At 53.4% G+C, this 23,533-nt stretch overlaps 1 protein-coding gene across 8 annotated transcripts in view; it reads left to right on the top strand.

Moving 5' to 3' along the window:
- Positions 1–23,533, top strand: part of Dlg5 (discs large MAGUK scaffold protein 5) — a 117,806-nt gene that overhangs the window by 45,196 nt on the left and 49,077 nt on the right. For 6 of the 8 annotated variants that reach the window (XM_023719008.1, XM_023718999.1, XM_004624078.2 and 3 more), the window contains exons 2-5: positions 5,323–5,391; positions 12,610–12,772; positions 14,815–14,958; positions 15,687–15,870. In XM_023719008.1, coding sequence (XP_023574776.1) covers positions 5,323–5,391; positions 12,610–12,772; positions 14,815–14,958; positions 15,687–15,870 — 560 coding nt within the window. The remainder of the gene's footprint in view (positions 1–5,322; positions 5,392–12,609; positions 12,773–14,814; positions 14,959–15,686; positions 15,871–23,533) is intronic. The other 2 variants (XM_023718995.1, XM_004624079.2) reach the window with 2 other exon arrangements.

Below are 23,533 nucleotides of genomic sequence, written 5' to 3'. Positions count from 1 at the left end.
CTGCATTGGGCACCTGTCTAGGGGGCCAGGACGCCATAGCTCCTCCCTGTCTCTCCTCCTGCTCCTGCCTTCAGCCCTGTGCTCAGCTCTGCTTAGTGCCTGTGAGTGTTGTCTCAGTGCAGGGAGGAGAGAGAGAAGACAGGCACACTCTCAGAGAGCTGGCACGGACCCTGAGCGCAGCCAGCCCTGCTGCAGATCTTCTACACTTGCCCAGGAAATGGGTTCTCCCTGTTGTCTCCTCCAAGGTGACGTGGGCTCTCAGGGCTTATCCAGGGCCATGTGAGGCCCCATCCTCTATGAAGTCTTCCCTGATTCCTTCTCCACTTCAGAGCTTGGCAGCAGCGCTGTGTGCAAGAGCCAGGCAGCTGGCTTCTTTGGCCCTAAAGAGCAAGTTGCTTAGTTTTTGCAACCCCAGCTTCCTCCTCTGTAATTGGACGTAATGACAGCCTCAGGGTTGTCATAGAAGGTAACTGAGGCAGTGCATGCGCAGTGCTTAGGCACAGCCCCAGCACTGAGTGGCACTTAGTACCCATTAGCTGCTATTATTATTATTAGAGACTGCCGCACAGTCTGGCGGGTGGCGGGTGGCCTTCGTGGACCATGATCTCATCTTTGTCCCAGCTCACTGCTTAGGTGATCCGGGAATGGAGAAAGGCAGAGTGGGAAGGGGCACTGGCTGGGCCAGGTGCTGTTTCAGGTTCTTTCTGGGCTCTGACTCAGCCGACCCTCACAGCCACAGGCATGGTATGTACCCTGTGTCCAGATGGAGACACAGAGAGGCTATCCCTGAGGACACACAGATTGGGAGCTGAGCCCAGGCAGGCTGGTGAGGGCTGGGTTTTGGTCACTGCTGTGTTGTTTGTCCCTGAGGCCCAGAGAAGGGCAGGGCCCTCTTGAGTTTCACAGCAGGTGAGCAGCCTCTGGCTGGTGTCCTCCCTAGCCTGGCCTGGTGCCATGCGGGCACAGGATGCATGTGGGAGCCTGAGGAACGATGGGCTGGGTCCCGGGGCTGTGGCTCTGCAGGTGTGAGCTGGAGGCTATGGCATGGGGCAGGTGCCTGGTGGTGCCTCCTGCTGTCGCCAAGGTCCCCAGAGCCTCCAGAGCACGGCAGCCCCAATGCCCGCTTCCCAGATGGCTGAGTGCAGGGGACAGCAGACCCATGATCCGCTTTCTCAGTGCCGGCCTTTCTCCTGCTGACCTGGTCCTCCCAAAGGCCTGAGAGCCTGCATGCTGGTTCAAGCTGCAGCAAGTCCCTGCACCTTGTGGGTCTCCAGGTGGAAGTCTGAGTCACCAGCCCTTTACACCTCCGGGTGGATGAGGGGTGTGCGAGGGACATGTGGCATCTCCCGTGCGGGCTGTGGGCTGCCTCGGCTGCCGGAGGAGGTCTGGGAGCCTGGGGCGTTCCCTTATCGCTTGGGTGACTTTACTGGAAGTTCTTTTGAAGTGGTCTCTGTGACCCAGTGGGGCTGAGTCACAGAGTAAACAGATTAGCAGGGCTGGGCTCTTGCGAAGGACACAGACAATGCCTGTGGCTGGGTCGGTATCAGAGGGTCACCAGGCCAGCTGGCTCCCAAAGGCTTCTGTGTCTGTCCGGGGAGCTGCATTTGCATCTCAGCTGGCGACTCTTCTCTGGCAGCCTGTGGCCCTAGTGGCATGGGTCCATTGCTGCGGGTCTCAAGCTTGCCCTTTTTGGAATTGTCCCTCATCCCTCCACTCTCTCCGGGTCCTTTGCACAGGCCTACATGCAGGTGTCGGACACCATGGCGGGTGGTACTCAGGGCTGAGTCCGAGTGCCAGGTGGCCGCACTCCTCCTGTATCTGTGGGGTGGACCTTACTCCTCCTTCCTAGACCCCGGGGCAGTGTTGGGCTCTTTGGATTTCAGGTGTGTGCTTGGCGGAGGTGGGACTCCTGCTGACTTCTGGATTTGATTGTGAAACCCAGAGCTGGATGACACTGGACGCCCTGAAAGGACACCTCGTGATGGGGGAGGTGATCCTTCTTGCCTCGTCTCTCAAGTTCTCACCACACAGCGTTTATGACAATAGCCACAAAGACAAAAGCATGACCAAGACAATGTCGTCTTCGGGCCCTTTTTTCTCCCTTAATGACGTCCGAGGCTCTGGGAACACTGTAAAAGCTGGGCCCTGTCCAATCTTAATCACTACCCCCACTAGCTCCAGGGAACCCTGCCAGCTGACCGAGGCTGGAGGTGGGGTGGTGCCCAGAGATGCAGATAAAGATGTCATGCTGCCCCAGATGGGCCCCAGAGCCCAGTGGGGACTTGGGGGACAGGGCAGAGGAACAGAATGTATTCATTGGCTCATGGACTCCCCCAGCAAGGGAGGGAAGTGGGTGGAGAGAAAGAAGGGCGCCTGCCAAGTTTAATTAACAGTGGAGACTTGCTACGGGGGAGGAGAGAGCTGATTTGAAGGGAGGGGTGGTTTACAGGAAGATGGGCACCGTTGGTGCCAGCAGTGAGAACCAAGCAAACGTCCTGTCCCTGCGGTGGCGTCTGCCGGAGCACTGGCTGCCAGCGTCACGGACAGGGGTTGGCATGGATTTCTGGAGGTGTGAGGGGAGTTTTATCTGTTCCCACTTTACCAAGTAGGCATCTTTCAAAAACAACGCACCAACATAGCAGCCAGCAATGCCCCCATAGCAGGATTTTTTTTTTTTTTTTTTTAAATTTAAAGTAGATGGTTAAGTTTAGAAACTAGACAGTGTCGGATTCCTGTTCCTTGAAAGTGTCAGTGGGTTGCCTGGATCTCACTGGGCTTAACAGGTGTGCTGGAAGAGAGAGAATATGGATTGCTCCTGGTTTTACTGAGTCAGAAACGCAGAGGTGTTCCAGGCGTAGCAGAACTGATCGTGTGGGCTGGGCTGGAAATCCAGGGGGTGGAACAAGGCTCATTCATGTTTTAGAAGGACCCTAGCTGAATGGGATGCTCAGGTTCCCCTCCCTATGGGTGACGCACAGATTGCCCTGTGCCTCCCCTCCCTGGTGGCCTTGTCATCTGAGACAGCACTGGCTGCAAAGCCTGGGGGGAGGGGCAGGGCGTGGGCAGGCCTGTTGGGTGGCCACCCCCACTCACCCCCCAGCTCAGCCTCAGTCCAGGTGGAGCACTTTTGTGCTTCAGGGATTCACAGAGAATTCTGTACAGGGGACCCCCCCCCCCGTCCTGGTTCCTTGTATTCCTGAAGTCCCTTTTATCGTGTTTCTCTTCCACTTCCTCTTGTTCTGATAGATGTATGTCTAACTCCCTGCCGTGATTTATTTCTGTGGGATTTTGAGACAGGGTCCTACCATGCAATTCAGGCTGACCTTGAACTCACTATGTACCCCAGGCTGGCCTCAGAACTCACCTTGATCCTCCTGCCTCTGCCTCCAAAGTGCTGGGATTGCAGGCTCAGCATCACGTGCCCCACTGCGCTGCATTTATCCGATGGGTGTTTGTTTCTTTTCTCCACCTACCACCCCAAGTCTCTCCTGGCCCCAGGGAGTCTCTCCTGTCCCCAGGAGGTCTCCCTGTGCCTGAGAGCCTGCCAGCCTGGAGTCTCCTCTTCCTGCTCCTGGATTCCCCAGCTCTTCCTTCCCTCTTTCTCTTCGGAGTGTGAGTTGAGTGTGTGTGAGGTTTGGCCCGTCTGCCCCTGGAGCCTGCGATCTCGTTAGCTCCTGGCAGCTCTCTGACACCAGAGCCCCGAGGCTTGTTCAGAGCCTGTACTGCTCGCCCGTCTATACGGCCCACTCTGCGGTGCTTTGGGTTCCAGGAACAAAACATCGTATTCCTCCGGTTGTGACCTTCCCTGAGACCAGCCGTCCGTCCCATGCGCAGTGCTTTCTGCTCTCCGGACTCCCCGTGCAGCCTCCACTAGGCTTGCTCGCATTTCCTTTCATCTGGGCTGCAGTCTGGAGAGCCGAGCACATGGTTTTCATTCATCAGCAGGAAATGAGATTGCTGACATGAACACAGGCCGACCTCTGCCGAGCACCGTGCAGCCGGCTGCAGCCGCTGTGTGCGACCCAGACCCTGGTGCCTGCCTGGCCAAGCTGGCGCAGGAGCTGCGCTGCTGTTCCCAGTGCCAGGCGGGTTTCATCTGGTTTTGAAAATATTTGAACAGAAACCAAACCATGATGCTTGTGTTCCCATACCAGGAACTAACAGCACAGGGGTGGACCTCTCCCCCTGAATGTGCTACTCTCTGGTTTTACTGGTGGCTTTAAAAGTAACCTTTTGCCTTTATTTCCCCCCTTCCTTCCTGCCTTCTTTGTTTCCTTCCTTCCATCCCTCCATCCTTCCTTTTTATTTTTGGTCCTGGACAATGGACTGAGGGCCTCACGCACACTAAGCAAGTTCTTTACTGGAAAGCCGCTCCAGCCCTGAGTATGTTTTACTGAGAGGGAAAACACTGACTAAGGGCTGAACTTGACTGCAGTCAGGACATAAGCGCAGAACCATCAGAAGAGCAGGTGGTGGGTTGGTGTTTCAGGTGCAGCAGTAGCTTTTGCCACTGTCACCAGAGAAATGATTGAGAATGACTGCTTCAGCGGCGAGAGGTTGATTCTGGCTGGTGGTCCCCCGGCTCTGTTGCTTTCAGGCCCTTGGCAAGGCAGGAGCATTGTGGAGGAAGGGCGTGGTACACCTGCTGGCAGCCAGGACTTAGACTGAGAAAGAAGAATGGGGATCAGAGTTAGTCCCCAGGGTCACCTCCCTGGGATCCACTTTCTTCAGTTGCGTCCCACTTCCTGTTTCTGGCACCTCCCAATACTGCTGTGAAATTATGATCAATCATGTTAGAGCCCTCATAGTTAATTTAGAGCGCTCATAATCAAGTTAGAGCCTTCACTTTTAGTCCCTTTCCCAAAGCCCATCAACAGCCAAGCCTTTAGTACCGTGGGCCTTTGCAGGACCTACTAGATCCCAGCTGTAACGTGTCCCGTCTCCTCTTCCTGGGAGCCAGAAGCATGCATGCAGATAAAACTACAGAAAATGCCTTGTACCCATTTTACCCGGGGCATGATAGTCCCTGGGCTTGCCTTTCCCCAGGTGTCCCTGCAAAAAGCAAGCAGGTGACTTCCAAGTTCTCCTGCCCATCAGTCACTCTTTAGCAGATGGTGTGGGTAAAGTGAGGCATGAGGCTGGGTGGAAGCACCTGAGCCTAGGTCCTGCCGCAGCACATCCTGTTGGGCACGGTGCTACTTCCGTTCCTAGTGTGGCGTGGCCCCCCACAACTTGGTATGGGCTCAGACCTGCTGCCGGTGCCTGGGGTGTGGAAAGTGGCCCCTTTGGGCTAGTAACACACATCTCCCCTTCTGTCCCCAGGGTCCACCTACAGCGTCCTGTCCATCATGCCCTCGGACTCGGAGAGCAGCAGCTCCCTCAGCAGCGTGGGTGAGTCCCTCCTTCCTGGAGGACACTAGACTGGCGGGATGCGGGTTTGAGCTGGACCGCATAGGAGAGTGCTGGGCCTCTTGGTCACAGTATTTGTGGGATTGTCTGGTGGTGCTAGAGAAACAGGTGTGGAGAGGCATATGTTTGCCATTCATTTCCATTAGGTCTAGGCTTCTCAGGGAGTCAGGCCTCCCTTCCCACAAGGCCCTGTGGTTCCTTAACAGCCAGATCTGTGAGACTAACCCCTTGGGGCTGTCCTCCCCAGGCAGGAGTAGCTGGTCCTGGATTTGATGTTCTCTAAGCCTGGGTCCCTGAAGCCTTTGAGGTGAGGCTGTCATGCTTTGGGTCACTGTTGATGGGCCCAGCAGGAAGGGTGTACCCTGATCTCAACCTTCCTGGCCCCTGAGCCTGTGAGGCTGGAAACACCTTAAGGGCTGAGTCCTGGAGTTACTGAGCTGGTAGGGCTCAAAGGTGTGATTATTTTGTTTTCTGCCATGGAGAAGGAGGGTCATCAGTGTCTTCAGAGAAGGAAGACACACTCCTGTGATTCTAGAACCAAGCCATGGGCTGATGGCAGTCTGTCAGGTCGTTTCAGAATTCTGCCAGTGTGCTGGGGTGGGCTTGAGACATCATGGTGAACAGGACAGTTGAGATCCTTTTGCTCCTGGGTCTTAGGGTTTATGGGGACCATTAGGTAACCATGACAACATGGGAGGTTAGTGTGATGGGAGGTTAGTGTGATGGAGGAGCAGACAGGTGTCGGCAGGAGATCCCCTGAGAGTCCGCCAAGGCTGCCACTGTACTCAGTCCTGGAGGCTACAAGTCCTGAGAGCAGAGTCAGCAAGGACACACGTGGAAGGTTCTGGGGCTGAGATCTGCTGTAGGCCTCTCCACTAGCTCCTCCTGCGCGGCCCGCAGTCCTTCATGGCTCACACACGCAGTTCCCCGCCCCCACCTCGTAATCACCGCTCTTCCTGCGTGTGTGCATGCGCATGCAGTAGCATGTCTCAAGTCTACAGCTTTCTCTTTCTCTTTTCTTCTTCTTTTTTAAAATGTATTTGGTAAAGGGTCTCACTACACAGCTCAGACTTGCAGTGATCCTCCTATTTTCAGCCAACCCCAATGCTGTGATTACAGGCGTGCGCCACCCTCCCTGCCCCGACCCTGTGGCCGGCTCAGCGTGCCTGGGGGCAGACCCAGCGCAGCATGTGGTGCCTGGGATCAAACCCTGTGCTTGCCTAAGCAGGTGCTTAGTCCGCTGAGCTATCTCGCCGGCCCAGATTTCTCTTTCATTCATTTTTAAAATTTTTTTAAAAATTTTTTTGTTTTTTGTATCTTAGGGAAGAGTCTACAGGGTGTTTGGGGTCTCACTACTAGATCGGACTCGTAGTGATTCTCTTGTTTACAGCCTCCCAAGTGCTGGGATTACACATCCAGTCTCAATTGCCAGCTCAGTTTGGGGCAGGCAGGGCTGGCACGGCGGGCCCGGAGATTGAACCCCCAGCCCCTGTGCCTGCTTGCAGGTGCTTTAATCAGCTGAACTATTTGGCTGGCCCTTTTTTTTTTTTTTAAATAAGGTCTCACTAAGTAGTTGAGGCTGGCCTTGAATTCACTGTGCAGGCTTATTTCCAAATAAGATCATGGTCATATTTTCTGGGTTAGCACTTTAACATCTGCTGGGGACCACAGCTGAACCCATAGCCCTCACCTGTCTGGGGTTTAGGGAGGCCTCTTCTGGACCACTGGGCAGAGCTCCCCCAGGCCTGAGTGGGAGGCCGGCTATAAGGGAAGTGTCAGAGTCCCCAACGCGGTTCTGCTCTTCAGGAAGCATGCCACAGGGCAGGTCTACTCGCTCCTGCCTCACGATTTAACAGATACTGACAAGCTCGTTCCCACTGACACTCTTAAGCTTGCTGCAGTGCCCTTCCCGGGAGCATGCGCCTTCTCACAGGGGGAGGGGTGTGTTCCTGCCCCGGAAGCCACTGCGCATGGTGCGGGAGGCTGCCTTCTGTGCAGACCCGCACATCCTCTGAGAAGCATCATGGTGGGGCCGGTCCCTTGGCTCTGCACTGTGAAGGAATCTGGCCCTTGGGAGGGAGACGCCCCCTCCCAGATGCCGCTTGGGAGCCCCGGGCAGGCTGAGAGCACTGCTGTGCTGGGCGCCTGGTGGCAGCTCCTCCTGCATTGCTGCCCAGCTTTGCAGAGCTGCGAGCTCTGGTGGTTTTCGTCTGCTCGGAGTCCTCTCAGCTTCATGGGAGCCCAGTCTTGCTTTCTTGCTCTTCTGCCATAGGTGACAGGGCGCTTTGGGTGCAAACAGCAGGGAACATGCTCCCATACTGCCTCAGCCAGTCAGGAAATGCTTGGCTTTACATCCGGCCTGGCCACCACTCAGGCCTCCTCTTTCAGGCTCGTGGTGGGCTGTCTGCACCCGCAGTGCCACGTGTCATAGCCTGACAGTGTCCAGGGCCACTCGACACACCGGCCTGTTTGGATGAGTTGAAGTTAAATGGAATCTAAGTTTCTAGTTTCAGGTGCTCTGTAGCCAGCTGTGGCTAGTGGCAGCCACGTGGGGCATAACAGTTGAAGAACGCTTTCACTGTCACAAACAGACTAGAGGAAGAAGAGGGCCAGTCCCTCTAATGCAGGGACCTCCAACCCCCCGGCCACTGTGACCTGTTAGAACCTGGACGGCACAGCTGAAGGTAGCTAGTGGGCATAGAGCTGCACCTGTGTGCACAGCTGTTCCCCATCGCTGGTGCCACAGGCTGCGCCTCCTGTCAGAGCGGCCAGCATTAGATTCTCATAGGAGCTCGAACCCTACTGAGAACGGCACCGGTGAGGACCTGGGTTTCAGGGTCCTTATGAGAAGCTAATAATAATGCAGATAGAGTGCACAATAAATGTGGTGTGCTGGAATCATTTCAACACCCTGCACCCCAACCCTGTGTCCCTTAGAAAAATTGTCTTGTACCAAACCAGTCCCCAGTGGTAGAAAGGTTGGCGACTGCTTCTCTAGTCTCCTTGTGAGCAGAGACCTTTCTATCTAGAGTTCCTTGTGGAGGGTGGCAGCAGGGGCAGGGGTCTCCTCTCCTTGACAACAGCTCTGTTGCTGGTCTCTGCCCAGTTTGTGGGCAGCACAAAGCCAGGTCCCTGCCCAGCAGCGCTTGGACACTTGGTAGGGATCCAAGCACATGGTGGGCTTTGCCCCCCCCATCTGGCTGTCAAACTCTGAGGTTTCTGAGAGGATGGAGAGTCTGGGACAGGCTCCGACGGGGTCCCTGGAGTCGGCTGCTGGGAGCTCTTGCTGGCTGCACCTCACCTGGGGCCCTGCCCGCAATACATTAGGTCTTTGCCGACTGTCTCTAGGTTGTGGGGTCCTTTTTGCTCCCCAGCGGGACATGTGGCTTCTGTAGCTCTCCACACCCTCTGCAGGTCCCTAACCTGCTGTGTACATCTGCTTGAGAAGCCACACTCTGTTCCTCCGGTAGTTGCTGCTTTTTTCTCCCCATTCATCCTGACCTGATTTCTTGGTCGTCTTTTCTTTGTCATCCTGGGCTCTTAGGGAGGTTTGGAGGAGGGTAAGAGATAGCCCTGGGCAGGGTTCACAAAGTGAACCTTGATGGTGAGTGGGGGCGGGAGTAGGAAGAGAAGGAAGGGGAGAGGGAGGAGGTGCTGGAGGGCTTCCCTCAGGTCCGGTGAGGACTGCTCGAAGGAAAGAAGGGATGTGGACGGAGGTGAGTCATCTGGAGCTGGGCTGCTCCCTGTGACCTCTGCCCGACTCTTCCTGGACAGCCTTTCTGCCCGGGACAGCCTTTGGGAACCTGTCATTTCTCAGTTCCCCAGGCATGTAGGAACACCTCCTCCTTTGGAGATGCGTTCAGTGACACGGGGGTCGCCCGAGGCACAGTCCCTAGCTTTACCTCACCACTAGGGAGGCAAGAGTGGTTTGGGGAGAGGTAAGGTGAACAGGCTGCCCGGCTGCCTTCTGGACAGAAACTACCGAGTCTCCCTGGGAAAGACGCAGTGAGTTCTGACAATGGGGACCAGGAGTAGCTTGCCAGGGGAGGTGGTGCTTGAGCTGCGTCTTCTGGAAATGGTGCTTCTCAGGGTGAAGCTGGGGCCAGCAGTGGGCCCAGTGCTGCTTGTCTTGGCTTAGGTTTCTGCAGAGCAGTGGCTGCTAGACATTCAGTAAAACAGGGAGAGGAAGGCCACACTGGCCAGAGGACACAGCTTTGGCCTGGACCAGAATCATCCAAGCCCCCTTGGGTGGCAACCACTGAGTGACCCCAGGGCTTCTGAGAGGTCTGCATTTCTCAGGCGCTCGAGTACAGCTGCTGTGGCTGAAGAAGCCGTGGTTCCGCATGGACACGGGTGACCCTGGCTGGTCCTGATTGTCCTGGACTGTGGATGGGGCTGGCTGGGAGCCGCTGATGCCCATGTTCTGCCTGAGAACTTGTGCAGTGGGGACCTGGCTCTACATTTGTGCTGCTCTTCTGTGCGTCTCCCTTTCCTTCTCGTAAGCAGCCCCGGAGGGCAGCCGCTCTTCATTCGTGGTGCAGGGCCATTTGTGCGGGCCTGTGCAGGCTCTTCTCACATTTTCCAGCACCCTTCGGGGCCTTTTAAATCTTGAGCAAGCAGCAGCTGCCGCTCGATGGGTGCCCGGCTGGAGAAGGGGAAGTAGTGAAGTCAGAGCTCTCCGGGTATTTGCCTCTGGATGCAGGAAACCGGCAGAGAACTGGATGTTCGAGTTGGCAAAGGGGCCTGAAGGTTTTCGTTGACAATTCGTTTGTTCGTTTTGCTTGTTTTTAAGAGAATGTTTATGATAGCTTTGGTGAGGGTGGATCCTTCTCAGCTGTTACCTTACTCCTGGGGCCAGGGGTCCAGTTTGGGTTTCCACATTGACAATTTTCAACTTATAGAAACTTGTTTAAAAAGTCATGTTCTGTGGGTATAATTTGCATACGGTAAAACGTGTCCTTTTTCAGTCACAGTCTGAATTGTGGCTCGTACATGCAGCTGTGGGACTGGTGGCTCCTCTAAGATATGGACTGGCTCCTTCACCCGGAAGGACTCCTCTGGGACTTGGCTGTTGTTTTCTCCTGAGATTTTCTGATCAGCCTTTCCTTCCACCTCTGAGGCAAGCAACTGCTCATCTTTACTTTGTGCCTGCTCTCTGGCTTCCCCAGAATGGCTTTTGCTCGCGGTCGCGTTGAACACGGCCTTTTGAGTCTGGCGTCTTCCACGCCGCGTAAGGCTCCCGGATCCCGGATCTCCCCACCCCCCAAGGCTCTCGGATTCCCCCGCGCTCAGGTGTGCGTCGGTAGTGCAGGGCTTTGTGTGGGTCAGGAGTTCTTCCCTTGCTGTCTATCCGACCTCCAGCTGCCGCCCCCAGTTCTGTGCCGAGTTTTGGGGGAGCATACGTTTTCATCTCTCATGGGATAGCGCCCAGGAGCGGGGTTGCCGAGTGCCACGAGATTGCCTATTTAACTTCATGAGAAACTTCCCCATCTTGTCGTGAGCTGCGCTGCGCCGCGCCGTTGCTGCATTTGGGGATGGTCGTTTTCTGTTCTGGTCGTTCTAATAGGTGGTAAGGAGGCTTGGCGTCAGCCTTCACTGCCTGTGCCTTGTGACCCCGAGGGGAACCAAGGGAGGAAACTCCGGGAAGTGAGGCCAGATGGGCTTGCAAGGAGTAGCGAGTCCGCAGCGCGGACAGTTGGGCCTGGCCGCCATTTGGACAGGAAGGCTTCTTCGTGCCCAGAACATCCTTCAATCCTGAAATACAAGTAAAGATAGAAAGTATTTTTAATTGAATGTTCTGTAGCACTTGTTATTTATTTATTTAATTATTTTATTTAGCAGTGTCAAAGTTTATTTGAAAGTGAATGTGAGGGAGTGTGGGAGAAACTTGCTGTTATTTTAGAACCTCATGGCTTAGCAAGCATCTTAGGACTCATCGTGGGGTCCGCCTGGGGCTTCTTGAGCGTCCCATCTGTGTTGTGCTGAGGCCGAGTCACAGCCTGCCCCTGTCAGTTCTCTGCCTGGCTGGCCTCATGGTTTCTGCGCCCTGTGTGCTTCTGCTTTGGGGGCAGGACCCGGAAGTAGGAGTTCACACACACAGGGGACAGGGTGGCACAGTGACTGAAGCTGTGGCTGTGCTGTCACAGCCTAGTCTGTGTGAGGTTGCCGATATATGGTCTTTCTGGATTCCCAGGGGGAGGCAAGCACAGAGGTGAAGGGAGCCATGGATGGAAGCGATGAGGACAGGTGTGTGGTGCACAGCCCAGCGCCTGTCCTGCTCAGCAGGGGTGGGCATGCGTATGCTGCCCAGCTGGACACCAGGGCAGGTGCATGAAGGTCAGGCCTGATGGTCCTGCTCTCTCCTGCCCGCTCATCTCTGCTTGGCTTCTTTGAAAGCCAGGGATATAACTGTAACTTTCTCATCTTTCTCAGTCCCATCCACAGCAGGAGGTGGCTGCTGTGAGCTCCCCTGGCCTCCTGGAGGATAATAGGAGAGATGTCAGGTGGACCATATTGGTGGGGATGGATTAGTCTCTTTTCCCAGACCTTTGAGCAAAATGCTTTGTCTCTGGATAGTTGAATTGCATTCTTCCTAAGTATGGGTCTGGGTCTTGTGAGAGGTGGAGCTGGCTTCTGCCCTCAGTAGGAGCCCAAGGCCAGGGGTGCCCTACAGAAGCTTCTGGTGATGGCGTCCAGGATGGACCAGGTAGCCCGAGGCACTGGGACCTCCTGTGTCTTATCACACCGGGCTTGGCTGTGGCTGGCAGCTGGCACACCCAGGCTGGCCTTGTGCTGGCCTAGCAGCCGCAGTGGTGGGAGATGAGGGACTGTCAGCGGGCCCCGGCTCTGGGGCAGCAGTCCTGGAGCCTGGGTTCTGTTAAGTGCCAGGCATGCCTTCCTCCCCAGGCCTCTGCTCATGGCTTGGCTGTCTCCTGTGCCATGCCCATGTCTGGTGACAGCTGGCATCTCAGACCAGGCAAAGATGAGGATACAAATCAATCCATTCTGGAGGAAGCAGAGCCAGGCTGTGGGGGCAATGGACATCCTCAGCCCAGGCCAGAGGGTTGGACCCGGGCGCCGTCTGTTCTCACCTGAGAAAGCAGGCTGCTAAAGACCCATCTGCAGGGCCATGAGTAGCGAATGTGCCTCGAGCTCAGGAGAGTACCAGGTACAAGCTCACTTTCTGTTACCTGCCCACAGGCACCACCGGGAAGGCGCCGTCCCCGCTGCCCCTCCCTGCTGACCAGCAGGTGAACGAGAAGGTGGAGAACCTCTCCATTCAGCTGCAGCTGATGACCCGAGAGAGGAACGAGTTGCGCAAGCGCCTGGCCTTTGCTACCCACGGGGCAACCTTCGACAAGAGGTAGTAATCGTGCCCAGCCCTGCTCTCAGCTCCAGGGCGGGGGGGTCACAGTCCTGACGCCAGTGCCATGACCCCTAGGTACTCCTACCACGCAGGCTGCACGGCTGGATGTCACCATGTCCAAACTTTGTGTCCCTAGATTCCCCAGAGGCAGCACTTGGCAGAGGGCTTTTTGTTTCCTCCAAATAAAAATCAGAAGCAGTGGCGTGAATCCCACAACCCAGGCATTGAGAGGAGAGAGTGTGTGTGTCCCTGTTGTGCTTTGCAGAGGCCCTTGACTATGGTGGGCTTCTTCAAGCACTGTGTGGATTCAGGGCAGGAGAGCCTGGGACTGCCTTCGAGGTCCTTCCTCTCGCCTTCCAGATGATGTTGGAATGGGTGGTCTGGGCAGCAGCTGGAGGGGTCTGGGCCTGCTTGGTGCCTCTCACGGGTTGGTCGGAAGCCTCTGGCTTGTTACTGCCCTTCTCTGTACCCTGCTGTCCAGCCTGGGGACCATATGCTTCCTTTGTCCCTTGTCTCCCTCCTCCCAATGCTGGACCTGTGTGCATGTTCGCCTCTCTGTCTTCCTAAAGACCCAGCCCACCCTGTTGTCCAGTGGCACTTTCAGTGGTCTGTAGAGACAGGAGCTGTTCTCCGCCATGCGTATATCAGGCAGGTCCTTCCAGCCTGGTGTCACTGTCACTTGGAAGAAATCCTTTGCTGCTTTTGCTGGGATTCAGGGCGAGAGGTGAAGATCCTGGAATGGGTTGGAGACAGAGTCTGTGTACCTGTGGAACCCGCAAGGACTGCTGGAGGAGAAGGGGTGCAGGGGAGTCTCCTTCAGCTCCCGTGCTGCATGGGCTTGACTGGAACACTTTAATCTCCTTTCTTTTGGGAGCTTCCTGGGCCTGTGCTTCTGGAGCGTGTGCCTCTGGTGACCGGCACGTTGCGGCACGGGCTGGGTGTGGCCCCGCTGTCTGTAAAGTTTTATTGGAGCATAGCCATGTTCACTCATTTATATTTTGTGTTTAGCGGCTTTTGTGCTCAAAGGTAGAGTCAAGTTGGTTACATCGGATGTGTGCATAGCCCACCTAGGCCACCAAGTGTTTACTTTCTGGCCCTGAAGACCCCTCTGTAGAGGAGCTGTCAGACTGAGGCATGCACCGAGATGCCCCTGTGAGCTTGTTCACGCATAGATTGCTAGTTGTTCCCCCTTTGCTGGAGAGCGTGTGACTCAGAGGGTCTGTGGCTAAGCCCAAGAATTTTCTTTTCTATTTTTTTTTAATGTTTAATTCTATTTTTTTTTTAAATGTTTAATTGTTTTGAGACAGGGTCTTCCTGTGCAGTCCAGCCTGGCCTTGAACTCACTGTGTAGTCTAGACTGGCCATGTAATTCCCGAGTCTCCTGTTTCGGCCTCTTCCCTGAGTGCTGGGATCCTTGGTGTGTGCCGTTATGCCTAGCTTGAGAATTTGCTCTTCTGGCAGTTTCCTCAGTGGTACCTGTGCTGCTGGGCTGAGAGCCCCACCTTGAGACCCTCCTCTCTCGACTGCTGTTCTCAAGCGTGGTTGCATTTGGAATCCCCAGGGACTTTAAGACCAATTGTGGGGCTATGGCTCAGTGACAGAGGACTTTAGTGTGTGTGAGGCCCTGGGTTGGAGCTTAGCACTGGAAAAGAAAAAGTCCTCCTCTGTGGGTCTCAACCCAGAGAGCTTGGTGTAATCAGCCAGGGCATTGGTATCTTGAGGTTTGCCCAAGATTGAGAATCTGTGCTCTGAAGACAGGAGGACTTCCTTCCAGGTTTCTGGTGGGTCCAGGCCTGTGTCTCCTAGGGAACCGTGTGGCGCTTCCTCAGCCCTCAGGTCCATGTGGAGGACCTCAGCAGCAAGGCTACCTCCATCTGCGTAGCCTGCTTGCTCTGGCCTGGGCAGCCAAGGGAGCCAGATTTAGCAACCACCAGGGGAGCCCAGGATCTGGGAGCTGTCAGGCTGGGCTCATCCGGGGCTTAGCTCGGGTCCGTGTGGATCTTGGGGCTGGTGTTCATGGGCGTTTGCTCACGGGCCAGGCCCTATCATAGGCTGAACCCTGACTACGAGAGACTGAAGATCCAGTGTGTGCGGGCCATGTCGGACCTGCAGAGTCTGCAGAACCAGCACACCAACGCCTTGAAGAGGTGCGAGGAGGTGGCCAAGGAGACTGACTTCTACCAGTGAGTACACCTGTCGGGCCCCGCTGCCTGCCCACCTGCCGCCTTCTGTCCTTCTGTGTCTCTGCACCTGAGCCAGGTCCTCTAGTTCTAGTCCAGCCCCTGCCTCTGCCCTTTAGCAGGCAGCCAGTAGGAATTACACCTATGAGCCTCATTTGCCTAAGTATGAAAGGAGGAGGTGAGCCCTTTCCATCATTCACTGCCCACCCCAGAAGGCCGGCAGGTTGGAAGGCTGATTGCAGCGTGTGGCAGGAGGTCAGCGCTGGGTCTCTGGATGTTGTCATAGCTTTACTGCGGCCTGCTCCTGTGGCATGGCCAGGGTGTGCCCTGGGGTCCCCTGGAGGTGCTCGGAGCTTCTTTGCCTGCCCATGGGCTGGCATTTGACCCCGCTGCAGTACTTAGAGCTGCCATGTCAGGGCTTGTTGTCTTTCCTTGGAGAGGCACATGCTTCTCCCATTCGGCTGTCAGGTGTTTGGCAAATGGAGGAAGCAGTGCATGGTAGCACGTGCCTGTGATTTCAGCACTTGGCCACCTGAGAGCTCAAGGCCAGCCTGGGCTACAAAGTGAGATCCTGTCTCAAAAAAAAAAAAAAAGGCTGTTTTCAGGCTTTGGCCTGGCTGCCACGGGCTCCTGTCTGGGTTTTTTTGTGATTGTTGGACCTGTAGGGCCTGTCTGATGATGCCTAGAGCGGGGGGGAGGCTGGGGCTCACAGCCTGTGGGACGTTCCTCAGCACCCTCCATAGCCGGCTCCTCAGTGACCAGACGCAGCTCAAAGACGATGTGGACATGCTGCGGCGGGAGAATGGGCAGCTGCTGCGGGAGCGGAACCTGCTGCAGCAGTCGTGGGAGGACATGAAGCGGCTGCACGAGGAGGACCAGAAAGAGATCGGCGACCTCCGGGCCCAGCAGCAGCAGGTAGGACCAGGGGTTGAGCTGCTCAGGCCGAGGGCCTCACCCGCCTATGCACACACCTGTTCCTGTACTTTTCATTCATGTGGTCCTTGGGCTCAGGTTTGTGGGACTTGGCCCTGTGGGAGACACTGGGCTATGGTGGGCACATATGCGGTCCTCCGGTTGGGGATTGGAAGCTGCACCCTATGAAGGGGACAGGCATCAGTCACATAGCTACACGGGTGCCGCATAGAGTTAGAACCCCTCGGGGCTGCCAAGAAGGGCGTTGTCTCTGGTGCGCCATGCTGGGTTGAGTGGAAGGACTTGACTTTGGGGTCCAGGGATCTGTGGGTCGTTTCCTTTGTGTGGATCTTGTGAGGCTGGGGATGGAGAGAACCTTTGCCGTGTTAGAGGCCTGCACAGGTAGACAGGAAACTGAGCTGGCCTGTGGCTTTGACCCGCACGGTGTCGCAAGGTAGTCTCTTCACCTTGTCTGGCACTTGGGCCACTAGAGCAGTGGCCCTGCCAGAGCCCTGGCTTCTGCAAGTGGCATTTGCTGTAGCTGGCTCTGGTCCAGCACCCAGGGGTACAGAGAGGGCTTTGGGGCTGGAGGCCTTCCTAGGAGACTGAGTTCTTTAAGCCTCATGGCCCAGTCTGACCCAGCGGAGAGTATTTGCCAGAGTCTGGGTCATGGTGGAAAGAAGCAAAGCTGGTGCGTAATAATCTAAACTCATCCCTTAATTTAGCATGGTGTTATCTTCATTGCTTTCTTTGCATTTACAATTACACGTACATTCTGAAAAATTTTAATTTTAATTTCAGAAAATCTGCAAGTGTACACAGGGCCTTCCGCAAACTTCAAACATTTCCTAACGGCTACCCCTAAATACACTTAGCTCATGTTTCCTGGAGGAGAGTCTGAGGCGAGTCTTCTGTACACCCGACACCTACATGCCCATGCTGACCGGGAAGGCTGTCATTTAGAGGAAAGAGACCCGATCAGAGCACAGTGTGCCTGTTTCTGTCGCGGCTCCTCCAACTAGCAGAGCTTTTCAGCCTTCTCTGATGTTCATGACCTTGGTGCCTTTGAAGGCCCCGGCCACTTATTTTGTAGGAGACTCCACAGCATGGGTTTGTTTGAGCCTCCCAGGGAGATTCTGTCAGTGTGAAAGGGGCAACGCTGCGTCTGCCTCCTTGGCCCGGTGGACTGTGGTGTGGTCTGTTTTGGCCTGTTTCCCACGGGGTTGATCTGGTCATCAGACAAGGCAGTGCCTGCAGCTTCTCCTCCATACAGTTCCTTGCCTCCCTCTCTGTAGACTCTTGGTTTCCTGTTTTCCTCAGTGGGCTTCATCCCTTGTGGCCAGTGGTGGCTTCCCCACACTTGCTGCTCACGTGCTGCTTAGAGCACTTCCTTACTCTCTGGCATCAGCAGTGTCCCGGGCTCTTTTCCAGTCCCTGCAGCTACCACTAATTTCACTACGGGGTCTTTGTTCTTAGTGGCAGATGGGATTGAGAAGCCATACCCAGCTGGTGGGGCAGTGTGTTCCGGCATTCACAGCGCTGGGAAGGCTGAGACAGCAGGGTTGTGAGTTTGAGTCCATCTGGACTGTGTAGTGAGACCCTGTCTCGGGGGAGAGGGACATGATCTGAGTCCTGGGTGTGCTTGTAGCTAGTGGGGTACCCTGTTGCTGCCGCCCAACCTTGGCAGTAGACAGGAGTAGAAACACAGGAATGCACACATTCAATACGGAAATATGACTGAGGAAGAACCATGAGTTCTCACTGACATGGTTTGAATCCAGCCTCATGCTAGTTTTCTTCCTTTCTGGTTTTCATTACTCCCTTTTAAAACAAGGGTGGAAAAGTTGCTTCCTATTATTCTTGATCTGTTTGCCTACTTCATTGTGCCCTAGTGCGTGTCTACCCGCTAGTGTTTCCACAGACCCTGTCCCTGTCCCTCACTCCACCCTCTTGGGTGCTCACCCCTCCCCAGCTTTCTTTTCCCCTGTCCTTCTCTCAGCCCCATGGCTTTGATACTGTCTGGGGACCAAAGCCTCCAGCTCTGCTCTTGCTTGGCCTCATCAAATAACTTTAAGATTTAATTGTTCAAAAAGAGAGAACAGGGGCTGGTGAGATGGCTCAGTGTTCTAAAGCACCTACTTAGAACAAGCTTAGCAAAGCACACTGACTGCAGTTCAGTCCCCCAGCACCACATGCCAGCCAGCCCCAGTGGCTGAGCTGGCCACACACACACACACACACACACACACACACACATAAATAAATTTTAAAAAAAAAGAGAGAACAAATTGCTTTTCTTTGAACCAGGGTCTTCACACTGAGCTATATGCCCAGGTCCTTTTTTTATGTTTTTAAAGAGTTTGAGACAGTTCCTCCTTAAGTTGCCCAGGTTAGGCTCAAACTTGAGACCTTCCTGCCTCAGCCTCTCAGAGCACTGGGATTATAGGTATGTATTACCCTGCCCACCTAACAGCAAACGTTTTCAGTCTCATTCCACAGATGTGGCTAATGTGAGTACTGTGAGTGTACTGCCAGAAAAAAAGTTTTGAGATTTTTGTCTGTACATGTACAACCCCTTGCAGCTTACTTATTTGTTTCATAAAATGGGATCAGGTTTTTTTCTTAACAAACATGTCATATACATTGTTCTGTCTTAGTACAAATTCTTCTTCATTGTTTTGCAGAATATTGAGTTACATAGAGGCACTGTGATTCTGTAATTGATTTAACCAGTCAGCTATTGACTGATCCCTGGGCTATTTCCGGCACTTTCCATTATGGACCAAATTTATTGGAAAGCTTGCTTCCGGAGGTCATTTTCTCTCTGATACTTACTGAGGCCTCCTGTGGATCACCCAGGGTGGGCTCTGACGAGGTCAATGTACTGGGAGTGATCAGGAGCACTTTCCGTGGCCCTCTCTCTGATGAGAGCCCTGGGCTGTGTGAGGTGAGGCCTACCTGTAGGCAGAGGTTGGTATTTACGTGGGGCCTCGACTGAGGGTCAGCGATGGAGGCGTTTCTAGGAGAGAAATATGTGCAGGCTGTGGCAGCAGGCGTCTACCGGGACTGCGAGCCCTGCAGCCAGCAGCGCGATTGTCCCATCGGTTCACTGCGTGACTTCAGGGAAGCCGCAGTGTTGTCCCCCTGCACCCTCATTCCAAGGGGTGTGCGGTGCGTGGGGAGCACTGTGTACACGAAGTGAGGTAGATGCCGAGGAGAGAACCCCGGGCCACCCTGAAGCCACTGCAAGCCCGCAGAGCCAAGTTGAACAGGTGCAATAAAGACCGCAGATTTTCAGGTTTATTAAAGGCAGAATTTACATCTGAAGAAATCACGTGGAGGAAGTGAGTGTTGGAAGCAGGTGAGGAGGGGGCTGCTGTGGTGAGGGTCTTGTTCCTGTCCTAGGCGGAGGCGTGGCTGTCCATGAAGGGAAAGGGCCCTGTCTGTACCAGAACCCTGAGTTTATTTTTTATTTTTATTTTTTTTACTTACATAAGAATTTTATTTATACATACACAAACAACAAACTCAGACTGGTCCTTAAGCATATGGGCTAAAGCATGAGTTCTGATTTGGACTATGGACAGTTCCCCCCAACATTTAGAGAAGCAGAGGAAATGTATCAGGCTACCAAATGCTCTTTTTATTTATTTATTTATTTTTTTACTTTTTATTCATTTTAATGAGAAAAAAGATAAAATAGCAATAAAATGGTTTCGAAACAGGTAAGACAATTACGATAATTAATACATCGAATATTGTCATCTTCAAAGTAGCTATTCAGAGAACAGGATGCAGACATGATATCTTGTCTAAACAATATTAGTACAAACCTTTCTTCTCAATGAAGAGAAAGTAACTGTATATCTATCCTATCTTGTATATACATGTATTTTTTTCCCAAAATTTTATTGATAAACAGCAATGAGACAGTTTCAAATCAAATCGGAAGTACAGTTTCAACAAATAACATACTGTATATATTCTTCTTAGTGGTTAATTGCTGTACACAAATGCTCTTTTTTGATAAAGGCAGCAACTACAAAAGCTTTATTTGTTCAAAGTAACCAGTGCTGTAGATGCAAAACAAACAAAACCCAACAACTCCCCCAAATACTACTTTCAAAACTGACATATGGGGCTGGAGAGATGGCTCAGTGATCTAAAGCACCTACTTGGAACAAGCTTGGGAAAGCCCAGGGACCGCGGTTCAATCCCCCAGCACCACATGCCAGCCAGCTGCGCCCCCTGGTGGGCTGAGCTGGCCACACACACACACACACACAGACACACACTAAAAAAAAAAACAAAACACCTGACATATGAAACTTGATTTTCATTAGAATGTTTTTTTTCACACAGTAAATCAAAACCAAGACCCATATTTTATAATATATATAAATATATAAATATATAAATATAAAAAAAATATATATATATATGATGTAAGTCATTGAGCTTCATCTTCTGGACAAGAAAGCCAAGTTAGTCTCTCTTCATAAAAAGCAATGACGATTTGAGGACATTTCATATTTGCCTCTTTTGCCAGCACCAAGTCGGCCTCATCTGAATCTTTCCATTTCATGAGAAACATCAATTCTCTGCTACCATCTGTGGCACCAGTTATTTGTTCAGGATCAAGACCTCTAGCAAAACCTCTAGGTTTGTCAGCAGCATCTCTTTTTCTTTGACTTGCTGTCATCAGATTCACTGTCAGATAAAGATTTTCTTTTTGAGGGGCCGGGGAGATGGCTCAGTGGAATAAGCGCTTCCTTGGCAAGCGCAAGGGCCTGAGTTCTAATCCCCGGTTCCACCAAAAAAGTAAAAAAAAAAAAAGATTTTCTTTTTGTACCATCTTTTTCTTTCCCAGCTTTTTGTGAGTTAAGAAATCCTTCAACTAACTCTGGACAATCTAAATTTTCTTCCGGTTCCCACCAGCATCTGTAAATCCCTTCCACTTCAGAAAATACTCCACCGTCCCATTCACTACACGTTGGTCCAGTGCTTTTTCTACCACAGGCTCTTCAGGTTCTGCTGCTTCAGCTTTGTACTTTTTCCATTTTGTTTCTTTCCCCGTTTTTGCAATGTAGTTTTATTGGAGGCCATTTCTTCACTGCAGACTTGAAGAGCTGTTATTCACCGCCTCGGATGCTGGGTTGCGAGTCCGCCGTCTCGGCCCGTGCGCCTGCAGCTCCACTCGCACCCGAGCGCAGGGGGCCGAGGCCAGCACCCTGAGTTTACTCCTTGCTCTGCGCCTGCCCGTCTCTGCTCAGCTCAGTTAACCTTTGCTGTGGGGCTTCGCTCGGGTTTTACTTTCTTGGAGAGATTGTACGTGCAGCTCTGGCTTCTGCTTGGTCCTGGGGAGTCAGTCCCTGAGCCAGGCTTTGATGGGGAGAGTGAAGCTTGCTCGGCACAAAGGCCTGGACTCTTGATTGCTGTGGAGACAGATTTGCTTTGGGCTGGGGGTGGGGTAGGAATAGAAGATGTCTTTGTTGAGTATGGGTTTGTTTTGGGAGCCTTCTTTTTTGTATGTGTGTGGAAACAGGGTCTCTCTGTATAGTCCGGCTGGCCTCCATTGAGCTCACCGCATCGCTCAGGCTGGCCACATACTTGTGGCAATCCTCCTGCCTCAGCCTCCTGAGTGTAGGGATGACAGCTGTGCACCACCACACCCAGCTCTTTTGTGAGATCAGAGTTTCCTTGCCCCTCATTCTCTGGCCTCCTAAGGACGTACATGGCTTTTATGAAGCTCCAGCACTCCTCCCTTTTTCCCTCTTTGTGTTTGCCCCACAAATGATGCAGGTCTTTTTTCCTGTCTCCCATTGCATTCCTTGCTTGCCTGTCTTCCGTAGCTGTCGCCTTTGGGTTAGCAGGTGCATGAGTGGCATTCAGATTAGCCGTGGTCACTGAGGTTCTTCAGGGGAGCACTGCTGGGTGATGGTCTTTGGCAGGTGCCATCCCGACACCCACCAGGAGAGGAGAGAAGGATGGGTGCTCTGCAGCTGCCAGGCCCCCCGCTGTCCCCGGCTGGCCTTCACCAGCTCCCCAGCTGTTCATGCCAGGATGGTAGGGAGGCCAGGGGCAGAGGAAGCAGGGAATGTGAGGGTGGCCACAGGTTTGCTCCCCAATGGGCCCCAGGTCAAAGGTCAGCCTCCCTGGACAAGGCTGGTTTTGTTGCCTGGTTCCTCCCACGCCTTGTAAACTTGAAGAGGCCCTTGCAGGGTAAATGGCGCTGTTTGACTTGCATGTTTGCTCGAGGGATTTGTGAGGCCTTCTTGCCCTGCGCATGCTTTATCTCAGAGGAAATGAGGCGGCCCTGGGTGGGGGGTGGCCCTGGGCCCACTTGAGAGGAGCAGACAGGTGCTTTGTCCTGTGTGTGTGAGCGGGGAGAGGGCCAAGAGCCCTAGTTCCATCTCCATTGTTGGTCTGTGTGCGCCATCTTGGATTCCCGCGGCTACATCCTCCGTGCCCTGGAGATCTGGGGCCAGAGTGGCAGGCTGTGGCTCTGGAGCGAAGTGGAGGACGTATTTGTATTATTCTTTCTTCACTAAAATGATTTACTTTTCTTTGGTCACAAAAGAAAAACATTTTCCAAGGGTAGTGAAGTGGCTTGCCCCACCTCAGCCGCCCTCTAGCTCAGCCAGCTTGGAGCGCCCAGCTTGTGGTGGATCCTTCCACACGATTTTCTGTGTGATGTTGAGCACGCATGTACTTTGGCTTTTATTGTGGGTTTCTTGTATTTTTGTTTGGTTTGATCGTCCAACAGGGTTGTTCCAGTCATGTACAGCCCCTGTTTGCCATGTGTTGGGTGTTTGGATTGTCAACCGTTTTCTTACTGTAACCATTTTTCAGTGGATACACAAATGTCTTTATGGTCTTTTGAACATGTATTTTAAAATTGGATTCTTGGAGGTAAAATTGCCAGTTCCACAGTGTTGTGCATTTTTTCCTTCCATGCATTCCTCCGATTTAACTAAGAAACGTATAAGGTGCTTAGACTTTGTTCTCTCCTCCTCCCTGTTCTGCTCGAGCTCTAAATTATCCTTTTTTTTTTTTTTTTCTTTTTTCCTTTTGTAGTTTATGAAAGCTGAGGTTCTTTTCTCAGGTGTCCCAGATGTTTTCCTCTTCCGTTAGCCTTAGCTGTAAGTGTGTGTGTGTGTGTGTGTGTGTGTGTGTGTGTGTGTGAATGTGTGCGCGTGCACCTGTGTCTAGGAATGTGTCCACCGAGAACATAGTCTTCTTTTTTTTTGAGACAGGATCTCACTATGTAGTTCAGGCTGTCCTTCAACTTCCTAAGGAGCCCAAGCTGGCCTCGAACTCTAGAACACTCTATAGAAGTCCTACCTCATTCTCCTGAGTGCAGGGTTTACAAGCATACACCATCCTGCCCAGCTAAGAGCACAGTTTTCTAAAGACGAGTGGGAAAACTCCCAGACTGACAGGCTTGTCCTTCAGTTCTCTGGCGTTCACTGTGACCACGGACCCCCATGTCCCTTGCAAGTCTCCTGATGGCAGAGCCAGGCCTGATGCTGAGTCTTGATAGAAGAGCCGAGAGACATGTAGGGACCCGTGAGCCTCCTTGGTGTCCAGAGGCAAGGGAAGATCTGACGCCAGGGCTGCGGTCGAGGGCCGCGGGCTTGTGGAGCTGGGCCCACAGGAAGCTCCC

This window comes from Octodon degus, unplaced genomic scaffold, assembly GCF_000260255.1.
Source record: "Octodon degus isolate 3935 unplaced genomic scaffold, OctDeg1.0 scaffold00005, whole genome shotgun sequence".
In the NCBI taxonomy this organism is placed as follows: domain Eukaryota; kingdom Metazoa; phylum Chordata; class Mammalia; order Rodentia; family Octodontidae; genus Octodon; species Octodon degus.
The sequence above is the reverse complement of the archived record's forward strand: the minus strand, read 5'-3'. Positions and strand labels throughout refer to the sequence as shown.